The 12,967-nt window shown below is 53.7% G+C and overlaps 1 protein-coding gene across 1 annotated transcript in view; it reads left to right on the top strand.

Moving 5' to 3' along the window:
- Positions 1–1,342: 1,342 nt before the first annotated feature.
- The window catches only part of Pde9a (phosphodiesterase 9A), an 85,002-nt gene continuing 73,377 nt past the window's right edge, over positions 1,343–12,967 (top strand). Inside the window, exon 1 of the mRNA XM_005360302.2 lies at positions 1,343–1,548. Within this exon, the coding sequence (XP_005360359.1) occupies positions 1,480–1,548 (69 nt within the window). The 5' untranslated portion in view covers positions 1,343–1,479. The remainder of the gene's footprint in view (positions 1,549–12,967) is intronic.

Raw genomic sequence — 12,967 nt, 5'->3', positions numbered from 1 at the left:
GGGCTGGAAATCCACTTAAGACAAACAATAAGGGCCTTCTCCAGGGGTTTGTCAGTGGCTTCCAAGAGCAACAAACTCCTCCAGCTGTTCCCACAGGGAAAGCCCCTGAGAATTGTATCCAGAGGGGAAAGAGATCTGAAATCCCCCCTTCCCCGGGCCTCAATCCCTATGGAAAATAGCAAAACTCTGTGTGTGTGTGTGTGTGTGTGTGTGTGTGTGTGTGTGTGTGTGAGAGAGAGAGAGAGAGAGAGAGAGAGAGAGAGAGAGAGAGAGAGAGAGTGTGTGTGTGTGTGTGTGTGTGTGTGTGGTGGGTGGGTGGGTAAGGGAAGTGCTGCACCCAACAGATAGTGGACTGGGCAATCTTCCCTCAGCTTAAAGAGCAGAAATTAGGCTCCCCCTTCAGCTCCAGGTGCCAGGGAAGCAGCCTTCCCTGCCCTTCCAGGAATGCACACCCAACAGCGGGAAGGAACTTTCTCCACTTCCGATTCAAATTAAGTGAGGGTGGCCTTTGCTGCAGGGCAGGGAGGCTGGTTTCCCTGCACTGTGGGTAGCGATCACAGCTCTCAGCCCAAGGACTGTTGGTGACCGAGTGGCCGAGTATGGGGGGTGATCTCTGATCAAGCAAAAGGGCACAGTGGACACGGATGAGGACACTTAGAAACAGGCTGTCGCGGAGACAGGAATCAAAGGGATGAGGGAAGGAGATGAAGGGAAGGGGGAAGGGGAGGGGCAAGAGAGGGGCGGAGAGCAGAGGTGAGAGGAGAGGAGACAGGGTGGGGCGAACAGGAACAGAAGGTGGGAGAGGACTGGAGCGGGGAGATGAGGGAGAGGGAAAGGAAGTGACAGGAATGAGTGAAGAGAGAAGAGGAGGAAAGGGGAGGGCTAGAGATGAAAGAGAAGGAGGGAAGAAAGGTGGGGGAGTGAGGAGAGTCGGGTGAGTGAGGAGGAGGGGAAGCTAGGTGAGGCAGAGATGAGGAGGAGGGAAGGGGAGAGGGGGAAGGAAAGAGGGGAGGTAGGGTTGGGAAAGAAAGAAAGAAAAGGGTGAGAAAAGGATAGAGGAAGGTGGGCAGAGGGAACAGAAGAAGGTGGGAGGGAGAAAGAGGAGGGGGACAGGAATAACGGGGGGGGGGGGGGCTGGGAGGGAGGAGGCAGGAAAGGGGGGGAGGAGGAGAAAGGGAGTTGCAGAAGGGAAAGGAGACTAGAGGCGGGGGAGAGGCGGGAGGGAGGAGCCCTGGTGAGAAAGGAGGAGGATGGAGAAGGGGAGGGGTTGAAGAAGGGAAGGGAAGGGAGGAGAGGGAATGGAAGGGCGGGGCGGGCCGGCGCCGTGGGAGGAGGGGCGTGCGGAGGCCGCAAGCCGCCGGCTCTGGTTGGCTGGCCGCCCCCGTCCCTCCCCCGCCCCTCCCCCCGCCCCCGCCCTCCCGGCGCGGTGGCCGCGGAGAGAAAGTAAGGTGAAAAAGTCCAAGTGCTGCTGCGGGCGCGATGGGGGCCGGCTCCTCAAGCTACCGGCCTAAGGCCATCTACCTGGACATCGATGGACGCATCCAGAAGGTACCCCGCCCCTCCTCTGCGGCCTCTGTGAGCCCCAGTAAGCGCAGGTGTCCCCACTGCAGGCGCCGAGCCCACGGACGGAGCTGATCCTGGCGGCCCGCCGTGCGCGCAGAGCCCCGGGAAGCGCGGCAGCCAGGGGTGCAGACCCGCGGAGCAGGTCCCAGGTGGACGGCGACAGTCGTGGGAGGGGGGCGGAACCTGCCGCTGCGTCCTGTGACCTCGTGGGGACTGAGGGACCCGCTTTCGGCTCTGCTGTACACTGCCTTTCCAACCAACTTGAGCCACGTAGGAGAGGGGTTCGCCACGGACCCCTTTTGTTCGCGGTCCCTCCCCTTCTAAAGACCTTTCTCTGGACACTTAGTGTCCTTGACTTCGTTGATATTGACAAAGGGACAATGGGTAAGCTGGCGGGGGTGGGAGTGGGGGAGGGTCTCATTAGCTCCCTCTAAAGTGAATGTTTATGGAAAAGCCCATTGTGGGGAAATTGTTCCCGGACCTCCGCTGGACATCTCAGAGAAGCCGGGCAGCTTGCTGTAAACCCAGCAAAGGAAGCCAAGGAGGGGTACCTGATGGGCATGGGCTTCCGTTCTCAGGTGTGTCCTCTTGTCTGGTTGGCTTCATCAGTAAGAGAAACCCACCCTCCACTCTCAGACTGATCCTGGAAAAATGGGAAGTACCGTCCCTCCTCAGGCTTGGTGACTTGGGAGGGGCTGGGAAGTACCTTCCAGCGAGAGTGGTCAGCCTCTTATTTGAGCATCGTGGGCAGGTGCAGGTTCAGATGTAGGACCAGATCCCAGCTCCCGACTCCTGGAGCACAGCTACTGAGATGTAACAGCTTCCTCTTCCTCCCAGAGGAAGGAAGGACTTCACTGCGTGTCTTCCTGCCTCAGCCCGTTTGAGCACACAAACACGTGCACGTATGCATGTGAAGGCATCAACACACATGCCAGATGTGTGCATGCATGTGTATACAATGTGTATACAAAGCACATATCTGTACCCATGCATTTTCCCCTAGCCCACCAAATGAGAATTTATTAAAGATCTGCTTTTGTTTTGTTTTTTTAAATTTTGGTGCAAGGGATGAAACCGTGGGCTTCATGCATGCAAGGCAGACACTGTTATGATGCTACTTTGCTGGCCGTCTTTTATCCCTTTAAAGAGGAAAGACGAGGTGTCACCTGGCCAAAAGTGGCAGGTCCTTCCTAAAATCTCCCCAGAGGTCCTCAAATAGCTGCTTGGCAACCAGTGGAAAGTACAAGAAAGGTTTAGGAGGACCCAAGTAAGTTCTGGGTCTGGTAGGCTGGTCTGAGACTGTGGGTAAGGTGGGCTTTCCCAGTGGATATACCTGAAGTTGAGTGACCTCTAGAAAGGCCACCTACAGGCCAACCCTGGGGTGGGTCGGGACAGGCTCCTGCACTAGGCTAGAAGGTCATGGCTTTGGGTGGAGGCGAGACTTGATGTTGAGTGCTGGCTCTGCCACTTTGGGCTCCTCTGGCTGGCATCCTCGTCTGTGAAGGGATCATTATATCTGCTTTATAGACCGTAATGAGAAGTAAATGAGAGGTATAAACAGTGCCTGGACCATGGCAGAACACAAAAGGCATTATTCTCGGTCTTTGTCTGCTCATAAACATTCTTGTCTTCACACCATGGAGTAGAGGCTGGTGGAGCAAGAGGGCCTCCACCCTGCCACTGTGGTCAGCCTCTCACTGATCCTGGGCACCCTGTCATCAGCACTAGGTGTTGAGGTGAACCTTTGGCCTGGTGAGAACTAGGTCTCTGGCTTTCCTGGTGTGCATGTTCACATCTCAGGCTCCGTGCCCTGCAACCCTGCACCCATCCACACTGCTGAGACCTTGTACACCAGCCCAGAGCATTTCTTCTTACTAGGCACTGGGCATAGCTGAAAGTTCCCAGCATGCAATCATTTCTGGCTTTCATTTACCCACTCCACCTCTTCTTCATGGGAGGCCAAGGAATAAACCCCCAGGGAAAGGGTTGGGCCCTGGGGATGAGATAAGGCATATGTCACTTTCTACCAAGGCATCAGTCTTGGTGAGGGGCTTGCCCATGACTCCTGTGTTTTCTCAGCCCTTTGTCCATCTTGCTACCAACTCCTGGCCACCTCAGCTTCAGGCAGACATGGGAGGGGACCACATTGCTAACACTGGCTTTTGCTGGTATTACCTGCCCAACAAAGTTCAGGGAGAAGACCTCCGGCCCTCTTGATTGTAACAGGATAGGACTCAAAGGAACTAGTGAAGTAGTTTGGCCACTGCCCAGTGCTGCTTTTTGTGTATGGAGACAATTCTGGGTGCATACAGTACCCGGCTTTCTTTAATGGGAACGGCAGTGAGAATTTGGGGGATTCTGGCTTCTCTCTCGGGGCCATTTCATGTAGAAGATAAGAGGGTCCAGGGGGGCTTGTTCTCCCAAACTCTATGTCAAATCTGTAGGACCGTTGGGCCGGAGCCATTGTGTCCCCAAGGTCCTCCACTTCTCATCTCTGCTTTGGTTAGTTGCTTCAATCTGTGTCTGTTTTCTCAGCTCTTAAGTGAGGTAAGAGTGGGCTTGTTGTTGTAGGTGTAGACAGATGAGGCAGATCAGGTACCCAGCGAGCAACACACGCCCTAAAGTTGGCTGCTGGAGGCTAGGGTCCAGCATGACTGAGACACTCAGGGTACTGTGTTGGGCTGGGGGTGGGAAGCTCACAAATGGTAGGAACCCTAAGTTATTTCCAGCTGGCCGAGATGTGACAGAGGGACATGGTGGGGTCTGTGCTGTTGGTGGAGCCTCATGAACTGGCTTCCTTCCTCTGTGATGGGAGGGAAGGTTCCCATCCTGCAGACCGAGAAGCCTAGAATTTTCACAGTGACTACGGGGCAGTGTTGCCCGTCCAGCCACGTCTCTACATTCCTGTCCCTTGGTTCCTCGGCTTGCCGGGATGCATAGATGGGTCCGGGAGTCCTTTAAAAAAGCAGGGAGTTGGGAGCCGGATCTGCTCTCTAGAAACTAGACCCCCTCCATCCTTGCTCTGAGGACTCTCCTGTGTCCTTTCTCAGCTTCCGCACTGGGAGGAGGTGGTCGTGCCTCCAGACCTCAGTACTTGGTCCCTTATCTAATCTACAGGGGAGGAAAGCTCTGAACTTACCCACTTAGGGATGTTGAGCATAAGGCAGTTTGCATCAGAGAGCCAGAGGGCCCCTGCCTGGGTTTGCAGACCTGTAAGGAAAGCAGAGCCCTTCAGGGCCTCAGCCCAACCAGCCTTGGGTTGGTTGAAAAGCCAGTAGCTGGGCAAGGGGGGAGCCTGGGAGCCTTTGTTAGAGCCTGGCCCTGGTGTGGTAAGCACCCCTCCTCAGCCACTCTAAGCTGCCTGTGGCTTTGTCCCGGCCCATCTCCGCAGCTGGAACCTGGGTCTTACTATGGAAACAGCCACTTGAGCTTTGCTGAGCCGTTTCTGCTCGAAATGAGAAAAGCTACTGGGCTCAGCAGCACGAGGACGCTGGTCAGTGTCCCCATCTAAATGGTTTGTCTCCGTGAATGTGGCTGCCTGGCCTTGGTCCTGCTGGAACCCAGAGCTCATGGTACCCAGTTCTGCTTGGGGCTTCTCAGCACACTCCTGGGTTCCAACCCCCTGGTCCTGTTGTGTCTCTGTGCACCTGCCAGGCTCCGATCTACTGTCTCCACACCGAAGATGTCCTCTTTGGTGCAGCTCCTCTGCACTGAGCGTCCTCAGCCTTGCATGCCCTGCAGGGTTGGTCACTGGGACTGTGGCTCCATGCTCTCTCCTCCTCCGGCACCCTCTACCCTACCTGTGCCTTTTACAGCTGCCCGTGGCCCTCAAGAACTAAGCCTTCTTTCCTAGCCTGTGCCTCCGCCTCTTCTGTGGTTCCACCTTCTATTGATTAAAGAATGCACCTGCCTTGTCCTGTGATGGGCGTGGTGCCACCTATAGTGTCCTGCCTTATCCTCCCATAGAATAGTCTTGCCCTTTCACTTTGGAACAGTTGGTCCTGCCCATCCAGACACACAGCGGCTATTCTGCCACTGTATGGTCTCCTCCCACTCATATCCCCGTGCTTCTTACGGCTGGGACGAACTGGCTCAGTCCTGTAGGTCCTGGCTCCACTGCCCTCTCCCTCATCAAACCAGGTTCAGCGGTTCCCCTTGGCTACCTTCAGCAGTTCTAGAACACTCCATTTGCCTTCCTCTGATATGTTTATAACTTAGACTCTTTAAACAAATATGGGCATGGTACCCTGAGTGCGGTGAGCTAGAAGAAGAGGGGTGTCCTCATCCTCCAGAGGCTCAGTGTGGAAATAGGGAGGGAGGAATGGGGAGTCGGGGCCATTTGAATAGCCAATTCTATGTCCATTCTGACCACTGGCCTGAGATGCCCCCTGGGTCTCTGCCAGGATCAGAGCTGGTTGTGAAGATAAATAAAATCACCTCAACTTTCAGTTTCTTTTGCAATAAGCAAACCACTGTTAAGGGCCTGATGGGACCCTACAGTAGGAGTATCCCAGGAGGACCTTAGGAGGTCACTGTGAAATCAGAGAGCAGGCCCTGGCCCCTCCTTCTGTGCCCAGCTTTGATCTGAGGTTCCTGGAAGCCAGGCATTCCCAGTGACCTTTGACCTGGAAGGGATGCTATAGGCTTAAACCCAGCTTGATGCTATCACGAAGTGACTGCTGATGGCCTGCAGTCCTTTGGAAACACTGGTGTTGCCCAGAGGTGCAAGGAGACTGATCTGCTTGTGGTAGATATAGGGCAGTGTCCCTGGTCCTCCACGGTGGCGTTTGATTCTGTCCTTGATGACTAGAAGATGGTGGCCTACTTTATTTTCTGTTGCTGTAATTAGCACCACAACCAAAAGCAACTTGGGGAGGAAAGGATTCATGCGGTTTATACTTTAGGTCAGAGTCCATCCCTGAGGAAAGTCATGGCAGGAACCGAAGCAGAAAAACCAGCCATAAGTGCGGCTTACTGGTCTACCTCCCCTGGCTCATGCTCTGCTGGGATTAAAAACATCCACCATCATACACAGCTCTGCCCACTTTCTTACGCAGTCCAGGGTGTCAGTCAACAATCAAGGTCATTCTCCATAGCTGTGACTACACGCCGACATGGTCTGGGCTGTCCCTTGAGACTCCCTCTTCCCAGGTGACTCTGGGTCGTACCAGGTGGATGGTAAAAACTGACAGGACAGATGTGAAAGTCACTTCAGTGGGAAGGTGGCAACGTTCCCACAGAGGAACCATGCAGAGACTGGTGACTTCAGGGGGCAGGTGGGCACCTGGGAAACTTGTTGATGCCCAGCTGTTCTTCAGGCCTGTGGGTGGCCTTATGTCTCAATACCTTTCACAGCCCCTAGTCCCAATAATCTTGAGGACCCAGAAGAAGCTGTGGCAGGTACCACCTTATAATTCTCCCAGATCCAATGAGTCTGACCCAAAGCCGCCGGGAATGGACCAACAGAACCAAAGACCCCCTTCTTCCATCTCTGACTTACAGAAGCCATACCTGTTGGGACCAACTTATGCCCAGAGCCAAGGGGCCAGAGCCCTCCCCAGAGTGCACTGTGAGTGAGGCCGGTCTGGCCTTGAAAATGTAGGAAACACAGCTCTAGTCAAGAGCGTGGGAAGGGCATGGAGTCCTGGCGGCTCAGTGGGACCGACATGCAAATGAGAGATGATGCAGTATGGTCTCTGTGCCAGCAATGGGAGCACCTCGGGGCATCCCGGCTGGACTCTGCTCATACAGCTTACTGCCTGAGTGCCAGGCATGCCCCACGGCCTCTCACGCCACAAAAAAAGCCCCCTCCTGCCCAGTCACCAGGCTGCCAATAACCCAGCAAACAACACCCCTGAGCCACACAGGGGGTGGGGCACAGCATGTCTTTGATAAGGAGAACTGACTGAGTCACCAGGGAAGCACCTTGCAGGGTCCTTGTCCAGACAGACTGCTGTATATTGCCTCATTTCAAGACCTGCTTTGAGCAGAGCACAGGGCTCCAGCCTCACAGGAGTCCAGCTCCAGCCTGGTAATTCCATTCACGGAAAGCTTGGACCTGAGATGGGACTATGATTCCTGATGACCCACAGCAGCATGTCTTGTCAGTGTGCATCTGCATGCCCTGTGTGCTGCATGCCCAGGCAGCTGGTACTCACGTTGGCGGCACGGGGAGTATGCAGTAGCATGTCGCCCCTCCACCTCACCCTGCACACCTCTCTCTCTCCACCTCTTCTCCAGTCTCACCGTGGGAACATTTATCCCAGACAGAAACTCCCTGTAGCTTTATTTTTTACCCACTTAGACCGACTGTGTGATTTTTAAAATTGCAATAAACTATATGTAACATTGTTAAATGCACGGCTCAGCAGCCCTAAGTTAGCTCATAGTGCCAGGTAGCCAGCACTTCCGTTCACCACTAGTACTTTCTCTAGCAGAAAGGAAGCTTGGTCTCTCTCTTAAACCTGGATTCTTCACCCTCCCTGGGCCCTGGCGCTCCCTCCCTCCCTCCCTCCTTCTCTCTCTCTCTCTCTCTCTCTCTCTCTCCCTCTCTCTCTCTTCCTCTCTCTCTCCATCCAGTCTCCATGAATTTAGCCATAGTTGGGATCTCATCCAAGTGAATCTTGCGGTACCTGTCCTTTTCCTGGCTTCTTTCACTTGGCACAGTGTCCTGCCGTGTTATGGTGGGAGTCAAGACTGCCTTCCTCTTCAGGACTAGCTGCATGGCTAGACCACAGTGTGCCTTTATCCCCATCGGCGCAGACAGTCAGGGACCCTGCCTGGTGTTCTTCAGCCTCTTGTCAGCACCGCGTTTGTTTCCTAGTGTACACGGGGCCAGTATGGGGCCTACATATGGAGAAGGTCCTGCAGTGTGTCTGATGGGAGGGCAGATGAGGCTCTGACGACACGCAAACCATCCCCTGGCACTCTGACGTCATAGTTGAGGCCCAGGTGGAGATATTCCTTTACCTTTTTTGCTGTATGGCTTAGTTGGATGCTGTTTGCCCTCTCTGGATCTTAGGATCTCCATCAGCGAGGAAATGGGCAAGAAAGGACCGTCTGCCTGTGCTTTGGGGAGATGAAATGTGCTTGTTTGTGCTGAGTGTCCTCATGGCTGGCTCTCGGAATGTGTGACTAAGTGGCCCTGGTTTTGTATATTGTTTGTTAATCTACACCATACATTTAAAGCTATCTGGTCTCTGTGCCTGGCTGAGCGCAACCCCCATCCTCTCTGGGTTGTTGAGTGGCCCCCTTTCACTCCCATAACAGGCCACGTGTCCAGGCTCACTCGGGGAATGAAGGATCAATGCTGCCCCTGCCAGGCACGTTTGGTTCAGTAACACCTGTCCTGGCTTAGCCACCAGTCCACCCTCCTCTGCTCAGTTGGTGGCCGTGTCACCATACGGGTCTCTTAAGGGAGGACCGCTCAGTAATAGGCGTGGGTGGAACAAGACACACAGACCTCATGTCGCTGACTGTGAGCTTCAGGCTCATTTCTTTGTGAGGCAGGCTGAAAGCATCGCCCAGGGATGAGTGGCGGCTCTAAAGGCAAAGCCAGCCTGGAAGTGAAAAGGGCTAAGTGGAAGGCTTGGGAAAGCAAGAGTCCCCCTGTGTAGTGGTGGAGGTTGGGACAGCTCTTTAGCCCAGGACTCTGGCTTGTGGACAGGCTCCTGGCTCCTCCAAGAACTAACAATCTAGAAGTCACCAGAAGAAGTGTCCAAACTTAACCACCTGGGCCTGTTGTGGTCAGGTAGCCAGTTGCGTATATTTATTTGTTTATTTACTTTTTTTTTTTTTGGTAAAGAGGTTATTGATGTGACCAAGCTCCCTCCCATGAGTCTTTTCAGACTTCTCTAGCCTCACACCCAGCCCGAGAGGTGGCCTTTGGCATTACTGCCTAGGCAACTTGAGCATTGCTCTACCTGGAACTCTCAGTCCTAATGAGTCCATGGCCGGCAAGACTGGCTTTCAGGCCCCAGCCCAGCCTGCTGCCTGGAGCAGTGTCATGCAGATCCTGCAGGGCTGAGTTAAGCTTAAGCTGTGATTAAAGGCTCAAGTCAGTGATGGTGTGTGCTCGCACATATCCGAGACTGGCTGTGAGAGCCGAGGGTGTCACCGTTGCTAACTGACAGGAAAGCGGCAGCTTAGAGCCAGTGACTGTGGCGACAGCCAGTGACCACACTGCCGCTGGACATCTGTATTGACGACTTTCTTGTGCTGTGATAGAGAACCAAGGCAGCTCATACAAAGAAGGGTTTATTTGTTCCAGAGAGCTAGAGTCCATTACGGAGATGCATGACATGGTAGCAGGAACTAGATGCTGAGAGCTCACACCTTGAACTGCAAGCAGGAAGGAGAGAGAGAGAGAGACAAGCTAGTATAGTGCGGGACCATAAACTCTAAAAGACACTATTGACACACTTCCTCCAGCAAGGCTATACCCCCTGAGTCTCCCCACACAGCTCCACTAACTGGGAACCCAGTGTTCAAGCACCCAAGACTATTCATGACATCTTATTCGAGCCATCACAGAGTCTATGGGACAAGTTCTACCCTGGGCCCCTGTGTCTAGGCTGAGCCCCACGAAGCCAGTGTGGGAGGTGATGTCTGTGCCATCATGGCGAGGGCAGAGATGAAGTGGTCTAGGGACTTGGGTGCAGGGAGGAACCCCCAGAGGCAGCCCAGGTGGATCGGTTGCTTCTCAGATGCTGTAACAGAACACTGAGACCGAAAGCAGCTTAGAGAAGGCTGCTTGTCTTAGCTCACGGTTTCAGAGGGGACACAGGCCATCATACTGGGGAAGCCTTGAGGCTGGCTTGGAACAGAGAGAGCACAATTCATACACACACAGGAAGCAGAAAGAGTACAGGAAACGGGGCCCAGCCAAAAAACCTCCAAGCCCATGCCAGTGATACACTTCCCCCAGCAAGGCTCCACCTCCTAAAGGCTCCATAACTCCCCCAAACAGCACCGCCCACCAAGGACCAAGTGTTCACATACATGAGCCTACGGGGGATGTTTCTCATTCAGACCACTGCAGCAGCATATGGGGGTGCAGCACAGGCATGTGGGAGAAGGTGGACATGGTGGGCAGAGGCTCAGTATGGATGGCAGTCAGAGCATGGGGAGCAGAGGCCAGCCCCTCATTGTGTAAGTGCACTCACACATGGCACCCCACATGCACCACACATCACACGAACATATTACACATTCATACCTCATACGTGCACCACCACATAGCATGTTTGCCACACACATCACATAAAGCACCTTTTCACATATATACATCAATACTGTGAACACATACCATATATACCTTCCCACCACATATTGTGCACACACATAGGACTCATACACATTCATATACTACACAATACACATGTCATATACATTATATATGCTATATGCTACATATGACATGAATACAGACCTCATCTTAGTACCTCACACAAATCACACATTACATACACACATACATATGCACATTTACACACATATATGCAGGCTCACATTACATACATCCACATACAAATCCCTCACACACACATATACACATACACACACAATACATATACACACTTCCTCTCTGAGTGTCAGGCTTTGCTTCTGGAAGCAAGCACAGCGGGCCCATGGTTCCAAGTGGGTGATGCAAGCTCTCTGCATGGGCTGTGTTAGTGCCTCCTCAGGGACACCTTTGGGCTCAGCACAGCCATGTGATGTGGGTGGACATGTCAGCCATAATGACATCAGCATGGCCCAGGGACATACCTGCAGGGGACAGTGTGCCACTGAGTAGAAACCCTCCCTGGGCAAGCATTGACTCACAACAGCAAACCCGGAATGGGCATGGACCAATTGTCCAAGTGAAGCCAGACCCAGCAGCTGGCTTTCCTTGCCAGGCCCTTCCCAGGTCCATGCACTTGGCCCACACCCCACTTCTACTCCACTCCAGGGCCCCCTGTCCTGGGTGCTTCCTCCAGCCATGACCCTACTCCAGGGCCCTTCCCTCGGCAGCCCTCTGGGTGGAAATAGGCACACCCTGTGCTGCAATAACCAGGCACCAGGTGCCACACTGGCTACGTCACCCCGCCCTTGGATGTGGTTCTCACTCGTTTCCAAACCCACAGCTGACCGACTGGGCACCAAGCAGACCCAGTGATGTCTGCTGGATTGTTTCAGCTCACCTTTGAGAAAGCCATTCTCTTGGCAAGTGGTGAGAATTCTCCAACAGCCACAAGCCGTCACATGCCACCATGGGCTCCCCACGAGCCATCGTACACCGCAATGGGCTCCCCTTCTTTCTAATGAGGGGAGGCAGTGTGGATCTTATGAAAAAGAGTCCCCAGTCCTGGGTGGTGCACATGGTCCAGTGACATGCAAATAGCTTCCACGGGGTCCTCAGGCTCTGATGTCTAGGCCATGTCTTCCCAAAGTGGGGGGAGAGAGAGAGAGAGAGAGAGAGAGAGAGAGAGAGAGAGAGAGAGAGAGAGAGAGAGGAGGGTAGACAGTATCAGAGTGCCATTTTCCCACCTGGACTGCAGTGGCACACAAGGCCCACAGAGCTGACCTCTCCTCATATGGGGGCAGTGAGGGACCACAGGCTGGTTTCCCGAGAATCCACCCATCTCACAGACTGTAGAGGGGAACATGCAGTACTGGCCCAGCAGGACTGTAAATCAGCTTCCAGGAAGCACACGGATTGGCCTAGATTGTCTTTAGCCTCCAGAGCCCATTATCCCTATACTTAGACAGAGTGTGTTGCCGTGACAACGTGCCTCCAACAGGGGGCTTCAGCATAGAAACTGAGTCCTGGAGGTTGAAGGCCCAAGGTCATAGTGTCTTGGGGTTAGTTCCTCCTGAGGACTCCTTTCTTGGCTTGTAGGCAGTATGTCCTGTGTCCTTACATGGGCGCCCTGCGCTCTGTGTGCGTCTGTGTCCTGCTTGCCTCAGATAAGGGTACTTAACAGTTGTGTTGGATCTCCAACATTCTCACCAAGACAGTTTTAGTTCCATCACCTGTCTCTGGGTCATCAGTCTAAAGTGCTGGGAGCACAAAGATTTGAGGGGGACACAATTCAGCCCCCAGAGTCTCTTTAGAGAAGTAGAAACAAGCATTTCTTTCCATCTTCCAGAGGCTGGTATCATAAGTGACAAAGAGGAAGGAAAGGGCACAGGTCACCAAAGTCATGATGGCCTGAGAGGTCCATGGTGTCTCTAAGCCCCTGTCTGTGATGGCTTCCCTGCTGTCCTGTGGCCCATGTCTGTTTCTCCCCATATCGGGACCTATGCCTTCCTACGCAGGACCTCTCGCTATGTAGACTTGGTCTACAAGAGGTCTCTTGATCCTCTTGACTTGGGAAGGGCCCAGTAACAAAAATGCAAATAGCTGGAATGTTTTGCAGCC

This window comes from Microtus ochrogaster, linkage group LG2 (assembly GCF_000317375.1).
Source record: "Microtus ochrogaster isolate Prairie Vole_2 linkage group LG2, MicOch1.0, whole genome shotgun sequence".
NCBI classification, from domain to species: Eukaryota; Metazoa; Chordata; class Mammalia; order Rodentia; family Cricetidae; genus Microtus; species Microtus ochrogaster.
This window is presented reverse-complemented; position numbering and strand designations above follow the sequence as displayed.